General features: G+C 35.8%; 1 protein-coding gene across 1 annotated transcript in view; it reads left to right on the top strand.

The window, feature by feature from the left end:
- Positions 1 to 1,283: 1,283 nt before the first annotated feature.
- Positions 1,284 to 22,224, top strand: part of LOC129217117 (methionine--tRNA ligase, cytoplasmic-like) — a 116,917-nt gene continuing 95,976 nt past the window's right edge. The window contains exons 1-2 of the mRNA XM_054851367.1: positions 1,284 to 1,406; positions 11,506 to 11,584. Of these exons, the coding sequence (XP_054707342.1) occupies positions 1,307 to 1,406; positions 11,506 to 11,584 (179 nt within the window). The 5' untranslated portion in view covers positions 1,284 to 1,306. The remainder of the gene's footprint in view (positions 1,407 to 11,505; positions 11,585 to 22,224) is intronic.

The following is a 22,224-nucleotide window of genomic DNA, read 5'->3' on the forward strand; positions in this document are numbered from 1 at the left end:
CATTTCGAATTTGTGATTCCATACTGTACCATGGACACTTTGCGGGATCCCTCACCTCTTCGTGTGGCACCCAGTTTGGGAACCTCTTGTACAGCTTTCTGTCTCACGTTGCAAATCCCGCACCTACTCCCAAAGAAAAGAGAAAAATAGCTCTGAAAACACCCACTCTTTCATTTTCAATATAGTAGTTATAGTCTTAGTCTGCGTCATGTCCCTCCCCTTTGATGCCTTCGTGATTTATTCCGTCAATAAATCAATCATTCAAGAAGTTCCCTTTTAGGATAAAGACAGTCCTTCCGCAGAAGACTCTTTACATACAGTCTCGAAAAATATGACGAAGTATAGTCCATTAATATCTCTACTAGGATTAGGAGGCATCAATCGGTGCAATTTTCGTAAAAATCAAAGAAAAAAAAATTAAATTAATTTGAATTCTGACATTTTGAATTCAAATTATGTATTTCGCAATCACGAGTTGCGACAAGACCCTATTCATTGGAGTTATTGTTTCTAGTAACGGCTCCTCTCCCCCAAGCTTGCCCCTCCTCCTGGGTGGTTACTTGCGTATAGTTGTGTGCGCGTATGCGCGCGTGCATGCATGTGTAGGCTTGTGTGTGTGCATAGACCTGTGTGTATGCACGTAGGCGTGTGTGTACCCCGGACATGGACGCTTCCGACCAGGAAAAACGGATAGCTCACGACCGGGGGACAAACGCCGCGCCGCCTGCAGAGCTGGTGGGCGGCGGTGCTGCAGAGCCGCTGATCCAAGGTGAAAAAGGAATCACAACGTCAAGAACGGTCAAGTGAGAACAATAAGCAATCGTAATTGCTCAAAAAAACGAACAAAATTTTAACCTTGCGTTCGATGAACCTCACCAGTCGACCGGTAAGTAACCGGTGACTAACCGCAGCGTTCTATGATCAACCGGTTACCGCATCGGTTACCATTCTAAGCAGTTGATTAGTTGATTGGAGCAAGTGATCATTAGCTGTCACGTGATTAATTAACTGGTCGCTACCGGTCGTGCTCGTCGAACGTAAGCTAAGATTATTTAATGAAGGAGGAAGGAGGCTCATTTGCGTCCAAGGTTGCGTTCGACGAGCTCGACCGGAGCGACCGGTCAGTTAATCACGTGACAGCTAATGATCACGTGCTCCAATCAACCAATCAACTGCTTAGAATTGTAACCGCCGTTCGACCGGTGAGTTTCATCGAACGCAACTCAACGAGTGAAAAAAACTATTAACTGCAACTGCCTGTTAAAGCGGTTTGTTTTCTTTTTCTTTTTAAAACGTGGATTTGAAGATGAAGCTCTATATTGATAATAGTTGTAATATTAATTCTCTGAAAATTCTCTGTGTTTCAGAGTTTTATTCAACAGACATCAAAATTGAAAATTCATCTGGTAAATTTTATGGATTCTTATTAGTTCGCTTTTTATTTGAACGCTTATTCGTTCTTTTTATTTGAAGTCATGCTCACAAGTGTCAAAAAAATGAAAGCATGCACAAGTGTTGACATAACACACCTCATGATTTCCAAAAACCACTTCTAATTTCAAAGTCATTTAAAGGCTGAAATTGAGAATTGTAAAATGGGTGAAATTAAAAATATATATATTGGCATTTTTTATTCAATTCAGGAAATGATGAATTATTACATCATCCTTGAATAAGACCTAAAAATATTTCTTTTGACCCTTTTGTTCTTCAGTCAGGTGTGAGATTATTTAAGTTTGGTTTGCATTGTTATTCAATTCTATTATCAAAGGTAATTAAATAATTATTTTTGACATATATTGATTAAATTATATAATCACATTTCATTTACATTATGTCAGGAGGGGCGCTTCAAACTGCAATTTTCAGAAGATAGACTCAATTTGCTGAATGGAATTTCAAATATTGCCTAGTGATAAATACGGGTATGGACACATATAGATGCATCCATTAGCATGCACTTTAACATTTTGGGGCCCGTCACAAATTACTTTTCCAAGCCCCCCCCCTCCATATTATTTATCCCTATATTTCAACCTTAGTTTTAAAAATATTGGACCCCCTTCAGGCTCTAGCCCATGCCAACAGGGCTCCCCCCCCCACTGTGCATGCCCCTTGAAGCATCTAATGACAAATTGCATTCGAGCATTTGAAAACTGCAATTATATCTCCAAAATTTGCAGAATGAGGAAATTTTTCGGAGGTCTCAGTGACCTCCCATTAGGAGTACTGTATGTCAGGCAACTATTTTCCGTTTTTCACAAGAAGACACTTGACTCCTCCTTCATCACATAGCACCTGATGATTTTATTTCGCTGTTTTTGGCAGAAGGTATACTTGGATCATAGCATTTTGTTGTAAAAGCAGCAGATTTTAAAATGTAAGAATGACTAAAATACAACAAACAAGTGATGTAAAGGACATTAAGACTTTTTTGCACATTAAAATGTACGCCCAAGTTACGGCTGTCTGGTTGTCTTCTTTAGGATTGCGTACCAATCACCCCCACATAAAATGGAACTCTGTGTTCAAGGGGGTATGACGAAGTGCCTTCTGAAAAACTGACAATATCCCTCATCCCACATTTTGTTCCATTGGATGGTAACTCTGATGGTTAAATATTCTTTTGTCAACCAAAGGCTTTTAAACTACAAAGAATTCATCTTTTGCCTCGTAAGTTAGATGAATAGGTCCTCGGTTCTTACGTTACATTTGATTTAATAAAAAAACTTTTTTTTACTAAATCATGTTTTAAAGTGTTCCATTTGGGTGTCCTGTACTAATCCAATAATTAATGTAAAAAATACCAAATTAATTTTTAAAGTTCATCAACACAGTATTTATTGGTTTGTGTAGTTCAAAAATTTCAAAGTGTACTGTTGAGTTTTATCAATCCCAAGTGAAGCCTAAATTTAATTAGGTAGTCACCATTGATTTTTTTTGTTAAAACTCATGTAGTTTTTATCCCTTTTAGTCAAAAACTTGGTCTCATTATGAAAGGATGACTCAGGAGGTGAAAAATGTATCTATTAAAAATATTTGAAAAAACTTTCATTGTTACGCTACATTTAACAAAGATTTCAAAAATTTGCTGTGAAATGCTTTATATGTAACATATGAATATCGTGGAGTCGGTTATCAATCCAGGACAAAATTAAGTCCGCTTTGTGGCCCCTTGGACAAAATTTCACGTTGTAAAAGCGGCCCTATTCACAAAATTCCGCGTCGTAAAAGCTACCCTAGTCACAAAAGTCCACATTGTAAAAGCGGCCCCTTCTATGTATGTAGCAGATGCCCGGCAATTAAAATTTGTTTGAATGTACAGTCGGACCCCAATTTAACGAACCTCTATTTAACGAATTTCATGATTTAGAAATTTTTTCTTTTTCCCCCAAGTAAAATGAAGGGAAAAACCTCGATTTAAGGAATAATAAGCCCCAAATTAACGAATTATTTTAACAGATGGGAGTTTTTTTTTTTTTGTTAATTTGAGTTTGGAAATACTGGATTGTTTTCCAAATGATACATCCGTCTTGTCCGAAGTAGAAAGACTTTTTTTGGAATCAGAAATTTTTGACGGGCAAGGGGGCAAACAATGAATAGCGATTATGATGCAGAAAACGAAAATGAAACTCCTATTAACACTGTTACTTTTTCTGTAACTTTACATGGCCTGCTAACTAAAATCATATCTCCTGCAGCAGTCTATAAATGACACAGTATTTTTCTCTCTCCATAGAGTTAAAAAAGAACTATTTCGAGTCGGTTATCAAGGAAATTGTGAAACACCTATTACTCAGTACTTAAAATTTCAAATTAGCTAGTGTATTATAAGTCATGGAATGCTGAATAAAGCGTGAACACTTTCTAGTAATGGCTAATTTTATGAAGTTTTGTTGATTAGGGCTTTCAGATAAGATAAATGAATTTTTTTTTTCACCCCAATATTAAGAATAACCCTGATTTAACGGAACAAATCTGATATACCCCCCTCTTGGCGACTTTTTCCTGTTGGCGCCAAAAAAGCGTCGCCAAGAAAACTATGTATGACGTCATATGTCATACATCGTTCTTAGCGATGCTTTTTTAGCGCCAACAGGAAAAATTCAAATTATGTCATTAATTATTTAATGAAATTAATGCATTAATTTTTTTCCGTTGTTTCTCCGGGATATGATTCCTCGGTCTCATAGTACTTTCGTAATGAGACCTCGGCTCGCCGGCCCTGCCTCGGTCTCATTACGAAAGTACTATGAGACCTCGGGCTCGCCAGGACCTCGCTGCCGCTCGGTCCGTTATCCCTCCGACTTTTAATATACATCACAGTCGGATATAAGTCACAGATCTCCTCCGTTCAGTATACAATAAAGTCACAGATTTTATGTGAAATTAACACCATTTTTGTGCTACAAAAATGCCAACCAGACCAAAATACAAACTACCAGAAACACACTAAAAACACAATAATTCAAAATATGTTCACTTACCTTTTTTACTTTTCTTTTACTTCCTCACGTGAGGCAGTGCATATATGTTCCGCTCTTAGGGAAATTATCCCATTTTTTATTATCATTACTTTACAAAAATATTTAAATTATGTTTGTTTTGACAAAAAAAATTCCAAAAAAAAAAACAACCTTATTTTACTTGTATTTTGTACTCCACCCAATTAATTTCGCGAATTATTTCCAAAAACTTTACAAACATATCCTCATTTTTGTATTCACAATTTTTTTTGTATAAATAATAAGCTAAATAAAATTTAAATTCCCCTAATCTATTATATGTTGGTAGAGTACTTTTAACGTGTCTCCATGTGGATTCAATTGTGTTAGTGTGACATTTAGTTTCTGGATCTACAAAATTAAGTTTATGGTTGACTGTTAAATGCTCATACCCCTCCTCCCCCAATGTATCATATGCCCTCCAACAATCGGAGTGCACCGTCATGCCTGGTAGTATCCACTGCTTAATTGCCAAAAATAGAGTTTCCCTACCCCTATCCCCAACAGCAACCACCGTTCAACCCCCCCAAAAACCCATTGTCCCTCAACTGCATGTCCTCGATTATATTTTCTTTTCCCAAATTTAGATTCATCAACTTCAATAACTTTCCCAACCCCCCCTATTTGTTCGGATTTTAATTCAATGTAATTTAATATTTCTTCATTAATATAATTTCGCCAATCGGCTAAAGTTTGTGATGAAAAAAAATATTGACTTTCAATATCAGCAGTTTTGATCCCAATTAAAATCTCATATGTTATCAAAAAAATCTCCTCTATTTTCAACTTGCTAGAACTAAACCATGACCCACTCCTGATTGTTGCTTCTTTTCCACAAACAACACCCCCAATAACCTTTCTACAAAAAAAATTAACCCATCTGAACATTTTTTAGTTTTTTTAATTTTCATAACAGAATTACATCTAGAACATAACATTTCATTCTTAAGTAAACCAATTTCCCTTAAAAATTCTAAAAAAAACCTCTTTATTTTCAATTAGTTTAAATATAAAAAATCTATTTAGGACTACGGTACGTCCAAACGTTGGACGACCTGACGAAAAAGAAAAAGAAGATTCATTCAAAAATTTCAATTGATACTTTTGGACAACATCACAAACCGAACTCATAATTAAAATAGAAAATTCAACTAAATTAACATTAAAAAACAACAAGAAAAAGAATACTCTAAAAGCGGAACATATGAGCACCTACCTCCTACCACACAGACACGTGCAAAAAGACAGACTTCGAGAAACTACTTTCCAGCGTTCAAGTTGCAAAACCAGGGTTGCCAAGTTATCGCCTTATTGGCGATTTTCGTATCGAGCGAAAAATTAAAATCTCGCCAAGAGGGGGGGCATATCAGAGGAGAGCCGATTTAACATATAAAAGTTTAGGTCCCTATGATTTCGTTAAATCAAGGTCCAACTTTTTAAGATTGTTGATTATATCTAAGAATTTCAAGCGTCTTATTTTATGTATTGCATCATTGTTCTTATTGTATTGTGGCAATTAATTAAGAAATGCATTTTTCTTCAAAAAAATCAGTTCCATTCCAGTTTTTAACACATACATTTGAAAATAATTAATATGACCTCCCCGACACTTAACATCACAGACACATTTTAGCATGGAAAGTACTAGACTGGCTAATATTGTTTTTAATTTAATCCTCTTTATACGACATGTCAATAACAGACAAATTTAGCTTTTCTATCGTAGTACTGTCAAACTTATGAAGACGTTTTGTGACAATAGCCCACAAATTTTCAATCGGATTTAAGTTCGGTGAGTTTCCGGGCCGGGTTTTTTAGAGCAGAAATCGACAATTTTGCTTCGATGTGTGGCATCGCACGCCATCTTGTTGAAAAATGCCATCTCCTTTTGGCCAAAGTTTCGACAAGATTGGAAGCACATTTTGGGTCAATATCGATTTGTATCAGGCACTGCTCATCATTCCTTCTACTAAAGCTGAAAAACTGAGGAATTTGGTTTGTAGTCTCTGGCCAGTAGACACAGTTTTATTAGAGGCCACTTTTTAAAGTTAGTAGCCACTTTTTAAAACTGCAGCTATGTTTCAAATTTTTATTAGTAATGGAAAAAAAATATCATCAGAATATCGCTCACATGCAAGAAAAGTGAAATCATTTTATAATCTTGATTTACCCCCACTCCCCTTTCCTTCACCTAAAAATTTTCAGATCATCTTCATTTGCCCCCCCCCCCCCCCCCCAAAAAAAAAAGATAAAAGTTTCTGCTTTACTTAGAAAGCCTTTACAGAGATTTAGCTTCTCCCTCAATGTGCAGGTTTTCTGTTCTATAAAAAAAAAGAACGAAAAGAAAACACAATGATTTAAACAAAAAAGAAAAAGAAAAAAAAAAAAAACGGTTTCCAAGAAACCGTTGTTGCTGTTTAAATTTATTAAAACGAAAGATGTTACGGGGACTAAAGTTTAGCACTGAAAACAGGACAAGGGGTCATTGTTTTAAGCTATTTAAATCTCAGGCTAACATGGATATTAGGAAAAATTATTATTTTAGCAGGGTAGTGGAACCTTGGAACAGCTTACCGGAAGAGGTGGTAATGAGCAAAGGAGTAGACAGTTTTAAGAGGGCCATTGATCTTCACTGGGGATTGTAAATTGACTAGGACCAGTCTAGCTGGGCCCAGAGCCTGTTGCTGGTCGTCACTTTTGTATTTGTATTTGTATTTATAAAATGTCTAGACTCCTTTTGATGCAAGAGCACCTTTTTTTTGTTCATATGTAAAACAGAAGAAATTTATGCAATCGTACTGCTTTTTATTCATTTTGGAAACAGCATATTTATTCTGACTTGTGAAAATAAACAATCTTCAACACAACGCCATTTTGGAAACAGGTTGCTTAAAAAGTAGCATGAAACTTAAAAATAACCTTTTTTAAAGCAGAAATAAAGTACTTGACCGAGTTTTCAGATCATTAGAAATGTATATTTTACTAAATCGAGCAAGAGATTTGTCTATTTTTACGTTGGCAAATTTTTGTAAAGCGCAGTTTTTGAAATTATGATTTTTGTAACAAATTTGCAGTGATGCTTGAGATTTATGCTTCTGTTTTGGAACAAGACCATTAAGATTTTGCTTCTTTTATTACATTTAGCACATTACCTTATTACATTTAGCACATCATGAATTTGCAAGCGATAAATTATAGGGGTTTTTCCAACTTAAGGTGCAAAATCCTTTCTTTCAAAAAATAAATAAATAAATAAATAAAAATGGCACTCACGTGTAATTTATTACAACAGGAGAATTATGAAAGGATTTAATTAATTTCTCACTCTTCATTAATATTAACTGTTATTTACTTATTATTTCTTTTCTGTACCCTAAAATTAATACTACTAAAAACAATTATTTTGGCTAATTTTTCAAACAATTCTCGATTATAACCCCCTTCCTAAAATTTTCAAGTTTTGTTTTGGAAAATAGGGGATGGGGGTTACTTTCGGTATTTTACGGCATTTTAAATCTTAAGAAAAATGAATTTGTAGAGTGACTGATCAAGAGTGGTGAGCGGGGGGGGGGGGGGGGGGTGGCGATCAATGACACATTTTTAAATTGCCACTTTTGTGACTTTAACCGCCGCTTGGCGAGTGGCGACTGCTAATATTCAACTTTACCTTCTACGGGAACATCACATCACACCCTAGAGCAAGGGCCATGCTAATCTTCCCTTCTACGGGAACAAAGAATTCTGTCCACGAAACGCAGAAACAACCCCAAAACATCTTTTTGGGCAGATTCTTGTGTGCTTGATTAATGTGGTGTGGACGAAGAGGTTCTCCTTTGCTCCTTCTCACGAACCTAGATCTAAATCCCTGAATCACAAAATGTGTTTCATCAGAAAATAAAACTTTTTCTCAATCCTTGATTTATCACTCCACATATTTTGCCTATTTCTTCTAACATTTTAGAAGCTTGTTCTCTAAGCGTAATCACTTTAGCACGCGTTTCAGAGCTAATTTTTAATAACTCCTATTGCTCACCACAACAAGCAAGCAGCTAATACTGCCAATTTCTAGCCACTTTGCGTAAGAATTTATAGGCCTGATACTTACCTCATGCATACAAACAGCTACTTGTTTGAAAATAACTGCCATTTGAACTCTGAGATGAATTTTAGTGCTTATTCGTTCGCTTATGTGTGATAATGTGAAAAGCATTTCACTTTATCACACGTAAGCGAACAGCATTTCCCAATTAATTGCCACAATACTGTATTATACTCCTTAGGGTCTACTCAATAAAGTAAGGGAAGGTGGGGTACCTTGGGACACTTTTTAAACACTAATGATTTTTAAATATTTTGTTTTCAAACCAATTTTCACGAACCTTAGCTGAACATGCAATTTAGACATTTTTGCTTCAATTAAAATTTATTTTACCCTATTATTTCATTAAATTAAATTTTCATAAAAAAATCAGAAAGTCATTACAACGTCCCAACCTGCCGCACTAAGTGAGCACCTTGGGACACAAGCAATAATACTAATAATTGTCATCTTAAATCAGGGTTGGCAGGTTTCTGCCGAGGCGGGTAAAAACCACTGGTAGAAACCGGTTAAAACCGGCATGGCAAAAACCCCTTTCTGCCACATTTATGGCAGAAACTGGCAGAAACTCAAAAAATGACATAAATGCAACTCCTGACATACAATAGAAAATGTATAAGAAAAATAATTGAATATTAACCCAAATACAATTTATTTACTACACTACCACCATTCAAAATCAAATTTTACATTGTTTCTCCACTGCAGCAGCCTCTAACAAAATAAAAGTTTTGACGCTGTTTCTAAACCTAACCAATTTCCCAATTTGTTGTGCACAAAGGAGAAATTTGAGAGGATTCTTTCAATCCCAGCAGAACTAGCTGGCATTATCCTCAAAGAACAAGCAAGATTCAAATAACTTTCATCTATAGCACATTTTTTCAAACTGCACTACCATGCGGTATTTGGAGTAGTTGTTACCACGTGATTGGAAAAATAGGTTTTGGGAAAAGGGGCCGATTTGCTTTGTAAAGCAATGGTATAAGGTACATAATCAGGGTTAATATTTGTGAGTAAAGTGCGGGCACTTTCTTCTTGATAACATGATAAATTTACTCCCAAATACTTTGGATGGAGCATATAGGCGAGTAAATGATTATCAGTAACTGCTTGATTAAGCTCTTTTAGAATAGCTTTGTTCAGTTATATTAAGTGTAAAATGAAAAGTTCTTGAATTTTAGAGTTTAATGAAATAAAACAAATCTGTATTTATTTAAATATTTGATATATATATATATACATATATATATATATATATATATATATATATATATTACACTTTAAATTAAATGCAAACAAAATAATTATAAACAACAAACTGAAAAATTTGTTACTTACAACATTACAAGGCTAAAATTTCTAACGCATAGCAATTTCAACTATGATAAATTTTACTTTGCTTTGGAAATGTCAGTTTTGCTATTTAACATATTTTTACACTAATTATTAAATAACTATTATATTAAGTTTTTGCAATGCCGAAATTGAGTTATATTTTTTATTTTACTTAATTGCCTGTCATTAAGTAATTACTAGAGCTATTAAAAACGTTTTCTAGTTTTTGCCAGTTTCTACCAGTTTCTGCCGGTTTTTACCGGTTATAACCAGTTTCTGCCACTGGCAGGGCAAAAACCAGTTTCTGCCGGCAAAAAGCCAACCCTGTCTTAAATAATTGAAATTTTTTTCTAGGAACATTTTCTACTGATGTTGTTTCCAGAGCAGACACATCAACAGCAGGGAACTTCCTTTTTTTCTTTTCTAGATTTCGCCATTTCTGTTATTGTTAATATCTTAATACTTTACCTAGAAAGAAAAATCGATTTTTTGTATAACCGTAGCCATTTTCTCAATTTTATTTCATTTAAACTCATCAGATTTATTAAGTACAATGAAATAGGCTTTTTCTGTGTGTACACTGATGGAGCAGCTTGGGATGGTGTCCCAACATGCCCCACCACTGTGTGTCCCAACCTTCTCCATTTAGATTGTCATTATATATCATAGTGAGACTTTGCAACTATCAATTGACTATCAATTTTAAAAGTGAGACTTAGCAACACAATATGTTTTTTAACCTTTAAGTTTAAATTACTTAGAAAGGACATATTTTAATTCCCACATGCTCTGATTGAAATTTTGCCATTTCCTACTTAAAAATTTTAATAATGAAACCACCTAATAATGCAACTCCAAACTTTTCAAAACAAAGGAAATTGTATTGGTCTTTAACTGTTCATATGAGAAATTGTATCGGTCTTTAACTGTTCATATGAGAAATTCCAAAGTATTATGAAGAGTAGATCCTGCTGTCATTGATGATATCCTAAGAGAACTAATTTCTGTTTACAAAATTAAAGCTGAAAATTATAGTGTCCTAAGGTGGGCCATGTCTTGTCCCAAGATATCCCCACCTTTCCCTATGACAACTAAAATTGCTTTGACATTACGTTTTGCCAGAAAAAAAAAAAAAAGGCTAATTAATGAAAATTTCTTTTTTCACATAAATAAAAAAAGTTCACAAAAATATTTTACTTTTCTCAAATTGCAAACCCAAGAAATAAAACCTGGGAGTGGTTTCGCTCTGATTCAAATTTGAAAATTACATCTTTATGAACTAAAGATTTTGATTCTGCCAGATTCAATAGTTATTTGCTATTGTAAATAAGATTTAACTGGGCATATTGTTAAGTTTCTGGATGTTCGTGAAATATTCTCTTCCCAATATGAAAGTGGAAATTTTTATGCAGCCGTCATTTGTACTTTTCAGTTGCATGAAAAAACCTGACCTTACAATGTTTGTTATGGGAAGCATTTTGGAATTCAAAAATTACATAAATTATGTGCAAAGTAGTGATTATTTACATGCTGTAATAACAGGACTAATAGTTGTTTTCTTTTTAGATTTGAAATGTTCTGCTAAGATACCCCTTTTTAAAACTTCTGATGGTTTGGAGCTGTTTTCATCTAATGCTACCTGCAGGTCATTTACAAATATATTCTTACAAATTTTATAATATATCTTTATCTCAATCATAGTTTATATCAGCAGTCCTTAGGCAGATTTTACAACCATATATAGTATAACCTTGATTTAAGGATTGTCAGGGGACTGAGAAAAAAAATATTGTTAAATCAAGGATATCGTTAAAGAGAAACATCAACATTTAATACAGTTAAATTCAGACTCGTGAAATGTATCATTTATTGTAGACCTTCAACTTCTGACTTTGGGTCCTGTACCCCAAATTAGTCAAACTCCACAACACTGATCATGACGACACCTGTATTAGGCTGTCCAAGCAGCAAATTGAAAAGTCTAGGTACCGTTTTTAGCAGTTGGACATATATGAGGTTACAAAAAAAAAAAAAGCAAGACGTGTGAGTAAAAAGTTAAAAAAAATAGTTTTTAATTTAGAGATCTTAAATTCAAATTATGTTTTTTCACAATGACAAATTGACATCAGGACTGTACTCGTTCACGGGCGTCGTTGGCGCGGGGGACAGGGGGGACACGTCCCCCTCAATCTTTTGAACTTGTCAAAAATCCCCCGAAAAATTCCGGTCTTACTCATTTGTGACAAAAAAAAAGGAAGAGATTTTGGACCAAAATAGAGCTGCTTATCTACCAAGAAAACGAACAGAAAGTGACACCCATTATCCAGCAAAAACTGCCTTATCTATAACAGTTGAGGAACCATCTGAGAGACAGTTGATTTCCACACTGTTCGCTGTCCGTTTACTTTCTTGCCTTTTTTGCCCTCTACTTCTTTTTCTCATTTCCTGTATCTTACTCCCCCACCTCCTACTAACAATACTCATTAAATCGACAATCCACCATTCAAATCCCCTCCCCCCCCCCACCATCTTTCTGACCACTCGGATGGGGGTGATAAATCTTTATTAGGGTTCGCTTTGTACTTCCTTCCCTTGATCACATGTTCTTAGAAGAAATTTTTTTCTTAGAATTGAGATCAAGGTCGAATCTGTCCCCTGTAAAAAGTATGTTATTTTCTATCCAAACACAGCTGTTTGAGCAGCAATCTTCAGGCAAAAAAAATTCTGTAATTCAAATTACAATCATTTTCAATTTCTCCAAAACTTCAAGGCCCATTTTAATTCTTTTATGTTAAGTACTGCTCTCTTTTTTTTTCGTAGAAAAAAGCATTACGATGAACAGCTATTGGAGGTTCTCTCAAAAAATATTTAAAGACCGTTTCAATTACTGTGTTTTACGTATAACTAATATTTATCAATTTCTTATCGTCTGCAATGTTTATATTTCGTTGTTTTTTTTAATTTAATTATCGGCTGTTTGTTGGTAATTGCAACTACAGTCGAGTCCCAACTTACGCGAGGGATGCGTTTCAAGACCCTTCGCGTAAGTTGAAATTTCGCGTTGTGGAAAAGGGTATGTGTAAAAACTTTTTTAAACATACCCATACGATTAAAGACACTTGTAAACACCACCTCAAACTGTTAAAAACCATTTCTTAACTATACTATACTGTTTCTTAAATAAAAAATTGAATTTTTATTTATTGCACTTTTAAAAACAAGCATTTTATTTAACATAAAAAACTGCTACAATGTACAAAATCAATGATCAATGGGAAAGGAAGACGCAAAATAAACCACTACAGTATGTACATTATGTAGTAAGAAAAACAAATGCACTATAGTTGTTGAGAAACTTTCTCTTTTTCCTTCTATCTTCACAAACCTTAAATGAAACAGCGCTCTTTGGTGTCATAATATTTCATCATCTTTCCCATATACACTGGTGTCCAAAAGTTAAGCATAATTGTTATTTATTTGAGTAATGTGAGAAATATACATCGAAATAGGGGGAAATGTGATATGCGAGTGCAACATGGTTACAAAATAAGGAAACTACTCAAAAAAACGGTAATATTTACTTTTATCATCCCAAAAAATAGTTTAAATGAAAATCAGGCATATGAGGAGTTTACTCTTGGCACAAAAATTTTTCTTTAAAAGATGATGCTGAAGTTCAATAGTGTGTATGGCCACCTCTGACTGCCAGGCACGCTGCACAACGATTACTCATACTTTCAATGAGATGGTGGATGAGTTGTGGGCTTAAACCATGGGCGGATCCAGTGGGGGGGCCATGGGGCCATGGCCCCCCTGAAAAAATTTCAAGAATTGTTAACCCCCCCCCCTTTTTTAGCAAAAATGTAAAAAACTTCCCTTATGATGCATAAAGAGACTAACAATAAGAAAACAATGAGAGGGGGGCTATCGCTACCCTGAGAAAATTTCAAAAATAGTTAAAAACCTTTTTCAGAGTTTAATATTAAAAAAAATCCTTATTATTCCTCAAAGTCGAACATGAATATTAAAACAACGCCGAGGAGCCATAAAACCACACTGAGAAAGCTTCAACTATACTTTTTAAGCCTCTTTCCTCGCTTAAACTGAAAAAAAAAAAAAAAAATCATTGTAATTTTCATGTGAAGTCTAACATGAATGGAAACAATGCCAGAGGAAAGGCATGGATACCTCACGAAAATTTTAAAAATATCAAGTGTATACCAAATATTTGAGTTCATTTAGCACTTATAACTGCGGTGTCTCCCACAAAGCGAGCAAGAATAGCCGGATGGTTTCCGGTCTCTTTGGAAGGTATGCATATTTTTTGCTGTTAATGGCAGATAAAAAAATAACCACGGTTTTAAAATCTAGAGGAAATTTCTGTCTAGTTCCATACGTAATTCGATATAAAAAAAAAGGTATTTTGAGAAATAGATTCACACCCCCAACAAGCCAATATCTCGCTGCTGGATAAGACGAAAACTATTTTTTCAGTCCCTGATTTAAGAAATAGTTAGTTATTTTAGTAATTAAAACGTACACAGATTAACTATATCGTATGCAATATTAAGTTGAAACTAAAGGAAATTCCAATTTGAGAAAAAAACATAAGCGCAATTAGATCCGAAGATTTTGTATGATATAACGCTTTTGTGTTGTTCTTTTTCATATTTTAAATGTGTTTCATTTCAAAAACTTAGTTTTTTTAATTTTCAAACTAAAAGTATGAATTTTGCTTACAAATTTACGTTGCAAAAAACCTACGCTTATATACATTGGAAATAAAAGCAGCTCCCAGCTTAGGCTTCAAGAAATTTGTACAGAAATTTTTAAAGAAACAATTTTTATATATATAATATTTTTAAAATATTTTTTTATTAGCCTGTCAATAGCTATACTACCTGTTTCAATATTCCATCCGAATAGACGAACGAAAATTTGTTAACAAAAAGTTAATAATAAAATACTTTAATGACTGTGCATTAAGTTAAAGTTAGATTTAAGTTTCAGCCTGGCTTTATGATGTACTATGTAATTATTCTTCGTTCCCTTTTTAATATGGGACCCTCCAAACCACTCCTCTTGTTAATATTACCAAAGATCGTCTACAAACTGCGTTAAAAAAAGTAACTTGTAAAAGTTTCCAGGGGTGAGTTCCCCACCTCTCCTTTTCGCCAACATCGTTCAAGATCGGCCTAAATTTTGTTTTAAGCGCCTGAGTTTCAAAATGTTTTCGGGAGAGAACTCCTCCCCCCTCCCCTAACATTATTGAAAGTTTTCAAGAATTACGTTTTTGGAGCTTCAATTTCGAAAAATGGCTGGTCCTCTAAAAGTTACTCATGAATCATGGATTGCCTACATTTGCAATTTAAAGAGTAAAATTTTGCGAGAGGACCTCAGAATCTCTTCAACCCCTAACCTTACCAAAGATAGTCTAGAATGCGTTTTTAAGTCTATAAATTAAAAAAAAAATCCTGGGATAGGCCTTTTACTCTCTCCTTCCCTTAACATCACCAAAAATCGTCTAAAACAGCCTTTTTAGAGCTACAATTTCAAGCAATTTCCGGGGGAGCGCTCCAAACCTCTTCTCCTTTACCATTACCGAAGATAATTAGAATGCATCTTTAAGACTGTAAATTACTCGTAGAAAAATTTCTTTGTGTGGGCCCTTGAATCTCTCCTCCACGTATCATCACGAAATGATCGAATTAAACTGCGTTTTTAGCTCTACAATTGCAAAAAAAGAACCCTCTGCATCTCCCTCTTCTTAACATTATTGGAGATAATGTTTGCGTTTTCAGGGTTTCAATTTCGAAAAATGGTCGGGGGAGGGAGGGGGGGGGGGGTCTTGCACCCCAGCCCTTAATGTTACGAAAGACAGTTAAAATGTATTTCTAAGATTACAAAACAGAAAATTTTCCTTTGATGGTCCCTCAAATCTCTCCTCTCTCTAACAAAGATCGTCTAAAACTGCATTCTTAGAGCTACAATTTCGAAAAATATGCAGGGGAGCGCCACCGAACCTCTTCACCACTAACATTGCCAAAGATCGTCTAAAATGCGTTTTTAAGACTACAAATTAAAAATTTTTCCCGGGGGAGAAACCCCTGGGCCCCCTTTACTTCGGAGTTAATATTATACTTACCGTTGGTTCATATCGGATTCCTATTAGAAACAGAAGTCCTGTACCCCCCCCCAGTCGCCTCAGAAACTAAGAGTGCTGATTACAGGAATACCACTTTGAGGCGACGATATATGCACACGTTTGCTAAGAAAAGAGGAGGAACTGATGTGATATACCCCACCCTTGGCGACTTTTTCCTGTTGGCGCCAAGAAAGCGTCGCCAAGAAAACGATGTATGACGACATATGTCATACATCGTTCTTAGCGATGCTTTTTTTGCGCCAACAGGAAAAAATCAGATAAAAAACATGATCAAAGCACTTCAGAACACAATATATATAAAAACAACATAAAAGCACAACAAAAAACATCACGAATATATGCTTCAAAAATGTACAGGGCCGGGGTTTTTTGTAAACATATTAAAATACAATGAAATAAATTATTGTATTAATTACAAGTCGAAATTAATGCATTAATTGTTTTTTCATCATTTCTCCGGGATACGAGCCCTCGGTCTCATAGTACTTTCGTAATGAGACCTCGGCTCGCCGGCCCTGCCTCGGTCTCATTACGAAAGTACTATGAGACCTCTGGCTCGCCAGGACCTCGCTTCGCTCGGTCCGTTATCCCTCCGACTGTTAATATACATTACAGTCGGAGTATGGTCACAATTATGTATATTTATGTATATTATGCATATTCATGTGTATGTACACCCAAGGGTGGCTCCTTCCGTTCAGTGTACAATAATGACACAGTTTTAAGTGTGAAATATGCACCATTATTGTGCAGATTTATTAATAAAATTCAGCATTTTTAAGAGTACAACCGAAAGAACTTTCAATTGTTAACATAAAATTCAGTACCTAAAGGAGGCACGTTAATGTCTAAATAATTCGTGGCATCGATAAGAATTAACTTTTAGAACAAAATAACCGAACTATTTTTGTAAAATTAATTAACATACAGTAAAAATAAAGTTAAAAGCTACAAGAACCCCTCAAGGATTTGTAAAAAACAAAGAATTTCCGAAGTGAGAATTTTTATGTGAATTCTAAAATAAAGAACTTACCTTTTTATGGTATAAATCCTCACACTCAGTCCAAAACAAAACATCATCTGACAATGGCATGTTACAGATACACACCACGTTGGAGTTAACTTTTAATTAACCTTCAAGTTTGAAGAAACTGGCATTTTCTAATGTTTTTACTTCAAAACACAACTACTGAATCTAAACTAACACAAAATAAGCATTCCTGTAAGGTATATTGCACAAAACAACACGTATCTCTCCTGCGTAAAACCAAGAACCCAAGTAAACAAGTTCGAACAAGTTTGCCTTCGCGTTGCCAACCACAGGTTAGTTTCACCAGGGATGCCATGCTTAAAAATTTATCGCCTCATTGGCGAGAAAAATATTTCAATTTTGTGCAAAAAATCGGATGTCGCCAAATGGGGGGGGGGGTATATCACATCTGTACCAAAGAGGAATATTATTGAAAAGGTTACAGCCTTTGTGTTCAACTTGTGTCGCCTAGTGAAAATTCCTAAAAAATGCTCTGGTTAAAAGGTGGGCTCTATATTAATATTTGTAAAATTCTAAAATTTTCAAAGCGTCATATTTTTCCAAATGGCCCCCTCCGAAAATTCTGTCTGGATCCGCCTCTGGCTTAAACAATTCCAAGCATGCTGGAGAGCTCTTTTTAGCTCCGAAGCCGAGCTTGGCAGGGGCAAACGGGCTGCAAGTTGTCTCCCGAGCATATCCCAGACATGCTCGATAGGGTTCAGATCAGGGAAGTTCGCAGGCTACGTCATTTGCTGGATATTTTCTGATTCGAGGAAGTCATCGACCACAGCTGTTCGGTGACATGGCGCGTTATCGTCCATGAATATGAACTCAGGACCAACAGCACCTCGAAACAAGCAAACATAAGGCTCAAGAACCTCGTCTCTGTATCTTTGACCAGTGACTGAGCCTGTTTAAAAAATATGGAGGTTGGTGCGGCTATCCTACATAATACCCCCGCCCACACCATTACTCCTGCAAAGTGATCTGACGCAAAGTGATGTCTTTCTCTTATGTTTTGCGGTTGGAAACGAGTCCCCTTTTCTCTCCAGATTGTTACCTGACTAGAATCACCCTGTAGAGTAAAGCGGGACTCATCACTGAACATCACATTAGCCCACTGTCCCAGACTCCAATGCCGATGTTGCAAGCTCCAGTTTAAACGAGCGCGATTATGCGCTGATGTGAGAAGAATGCAAACTGCTGGTCTTCTGGCATACAGACCGTCATGATTGAGTCGTACAGGAGTTGATCCTGTAAACAGTTTGCCTCGAAATTGTTATTCCTGTGACGGCACTGAGCGTTGAGTCCAGTTTTCTGGCACAGCTGTCCCTATGACGTCGTGCAGAAATTGCCAGAAAACGATCTTGGCTTGCGATTGTGACTCTTGGTCGACCGGGTACTGGTCGGCGGGTAACATCTCTGGTATTTGAAAACCTCTGCCACAGTTTCGAGATTACACACTGAGGCACATTAAGAATATGAGACACTGCAGTTTTTGATCGTCCAGATTCTAGCATTGTAACGATTCTTCCTTTCGCAAACGTGTCCAATTGATGTCTTTGAGCCATTATTAGTTCTGTTTCACCAGATCCAATGTTTCTTGGTACAGCAATTGCATGAAACGAGCCTGAACTCTCTAAAGCGTGCGAGCTGTTTTATCCACATACCGAAACGTGCACCTAATTCGCGCATGACACCATCGAGTATACTATTTTGCATAAACATATCGTTTCTTCTTCAACCAATGAATCTCTATAAGTAACTTTATATAATTTTACGAACATTTACAGATTTTTCTCGCATTTTATGAATTATGTTTAACTTTTGGACACCAGTGTAGAATGAAAAAAATAAATGTAAAATGAGTAGTAGTTAATTCTATAAGCGATGTTCAGACCAGTACAGTGGGGGAACTGCCGCTATCAGTAATGCCAAAGGGATAAAGGTCCATACACGAAAAAACCGCGATTCCCTTTGGAAAATTTTCATGCTGCGGGTGAAGAATTCGCGTTAGAATAAAATTCTTTATCAGGGAAAAAATCGCGTTATAGCAGTTTCGCGTAAGTCGGATCGTGTTGTAGCGAGAGTCGACTGTATAAAAGAAACTAGATAGAATAGTGGAAATGCTTTGATGCAATATGAATGTAGATTTTCTCTTGTTTGCGGAAAAATACCATTTTAAATTTTTACATCAATAATTGCTCTTATTTAATTTATTTTTAATGAATTCAAAAATTTTCTCAGCAAAAATATACACAAAAGCTGATTACTATTATTCGATTATCTGGGGAAATTATTCGATTAAGCAGGGATCTCTAACATTACACCTGTAGGGAAATCTTCGGTTCTGGGAGATTTTATTCGTATAAGCGGGGTATTCGTTTATCCGTTACCCCATTAAGTAGAACTGACAGTACTATTTAGAATAAAACATAAAAAATTGATCTAATTTTGACCAGAGGTAGATCTTATTTTCAAATTGTGCAGATTTTCGAAAATAAACATTGTAACGCAGTTTCGGAAAAGTGTATGTATTACAATCAAATAAAGTGTTTTTATACAACATATATGAACATAACATACAACACAATACATAAAACTACAATATGTAATTACATCTCTCAGCAGAATTTTACAAAAAAAAAAAAAGGTCTTACTGTGTGGGGAACTTATATACCGAAATTAAACATTCAAGAAAGTTTTCACTCAAAGAAAGTTGAATTAATTTCTGTAAGGGATAACTGACTTGAGTTAATCAGGTCCGGCTCCTGGAGTAGGCGACCTAGGGGAACCGATTTTAGGGGCAGCAAAGTTGAAACATTTTTTTAAAGTATGAATTTCTGTTTCAGCACTGTAAAAACCACTGCTTCAAACCATTGCCATATGCCAGTTCTGTTTTGTTTTTGGAAAATCTCTGTAAGTCTGTGTATGTGTGACCATTATTTTGTGACAGCTCCAGGAGAATAACTACTGCATGAAATCGGAACAAAATTTGGTTCACATACGAGGGGGGGGGGGACCCAAAAGAAACCAGACTAATGGTGTGATGCCAATCCTAGATGTAGTAGAGTGTTCTCCAGCTAGATGGCTCAAGTAGAGACCTTCATAAACCAGCTGTGCAAGTGGCGTCAGTTTAGTTGATAATGGTGATCGTAGTGTTGGTTTTCTCAGGCGTTATTGCCTTCCGCCTGTGAACTCATTATGGCAGATTTGAAAGAACAAACTAAGCTTGAAATTTTGCTTCCTGCTTGAAAAGTCGGCAATGGAATAGCTTACCAAATGCTTCAACAAGCTTTCAAGAACGACGCTATGAGCCGTGCGCAAGTTTTCAAGTTGTTTGGGCGCTTTAAACATAGTAGCATGGATGTTGAAGATCATGCTCGCTCTGAGCACCCTTCAACATCTCAAAATGATGAAAACTTTGAAAAAAATCCGCCAGACAATTAACGAGAGTCGTCGTTTTACACCTGATGAAACTTTAGAAGAAACAAGAGTAAGTTGGAGCTCGCGCGGGCGATCAGAAGAATGGTTCTTTCAACATGATAATGCTCCTGTACACACAGCCTTCACTATTAACCGCTACTGGGCCTCTCAGGGGTGGTCAGTCGTTCTTTGACCCCCTATATTCACCAGACCTAGCTCCCGGTGATCTTTTTCTGTTCCCGAGGATGAAAAAAATTCTAAAAGTGAAGCGTTTTGATTATGCAGAGGCTGTAAAAACTGCTTCGCAACGGACACTGGACATGGTCAAAGTTAAAGAGTTCCAGGGGAGCTTCTAACAGTGAAAAAAAAAGAGGAATTAACAAGTGTATTGCATCTAAGAGTGAACACTTTGAAGGCGACTAAAGACTTTTGTGAATAAACTAATATATAAATATTTTAGAACAAAAATCCGGTTATTTTTGGGTCCCCCTCGTATGAACCTCCAATGTGAATTGGTGCCAATTCCACAAAGAGGGGATGGAACAATTAAACGTTTTCTCTGTTATGCAGGCTTGCTATATCTTGGGAAACAAAGTACAAAATGAAACAAAATTTGGTTTACATGTATACTCAAGTGTGTACAGGTGGTGATCAGGCCAGACAAGAGGCCATGTCAGCCTTGTCGTAGCCTAGGGGCCCGGACCTTTAGGGAGCCCAGCGACACTGACACACACCAAAAAAAGAAATAAAGAATAAAAAAGAAAGGAAGAAAGCAAAAGGGGGGAAAAAATCCTGATAAGCAAAAATTTAAAGATAATGAAAAATATACTCTTTCGGTATTTTCTGTTGTGGTAATTAAAATAGAATTAATTGTTTTCTAGTAAGCAGCTTTGATTTATTTTCTTTTTTCGTCTTTTTTTCATTCTCTTTTTTTCTTATTTTTGGGGGCCCAACGACATAACTGACAGGGGGTCCGCCAGGGGCGGCAAATAGGGGGGTCAAGAGGGGGCGGTTGCACCCCCAAATTTTTTGAGCAGAATGATAGAAAACGGGTGAATTCAATTTACGTAAGTCGGAAATAAATGTTCACTAAAGGAAATCTCGCTGGTTCTCAGCAACTATTTGATGAAACTCGACACATTCTCAGACTAGAAGAAGTGTTTTTCGTTATTTGGATGATGACTTAGAAATTCATGAAATATTTTCGGCTTTTTCAGAACATAGAAAACTGATAGAAAACCATGGTTAATTTTAACTAGAAGACATTGCCTCATATAGGCTAAAAGTTTCACACTTGTGTGCCCAGTGTAACGATGGTATGTCCAATACGAGAGGCTCGTGAAAAGTGGTGTGGCAGCATGGTTTTCACAAGAAATTTCCTTGATATTTTACATTCACTTTTACGCTCATTTTTTAAGTGTATGTTTATTTAATGAGTGTTCTTCTGCTAGAAACACGTTTCAGCTGCTCAATACACTATAATGTTTTCATAGAAACTTCTTCAAAATGCATGTGATTATTGAAAAAAAAAAAGACATATTAACCAAATACCTTTTATGGGGCTCTATAATTATGCAATCACGGAGTGACACAAGATAATCTTCAAGAGTTAAAACGATAAAACCATCTCTCTATTACTTCAAAGCAGTGATTTGACGACTGG

Source organism: Uloborus diversus, chromosome 2, assembly GCF_026930045.1.
Source record: "Uloborus diversus isolate 005 chromosome 2, Udiv.v.3.1, whole genome shotgun sequence".
Lineage (NCBI taxonomy): Eukaryota > Metazoa > Arthropoda > Arachnida > Araneae > Uloboridae > Uloborus > Uloborus diversus.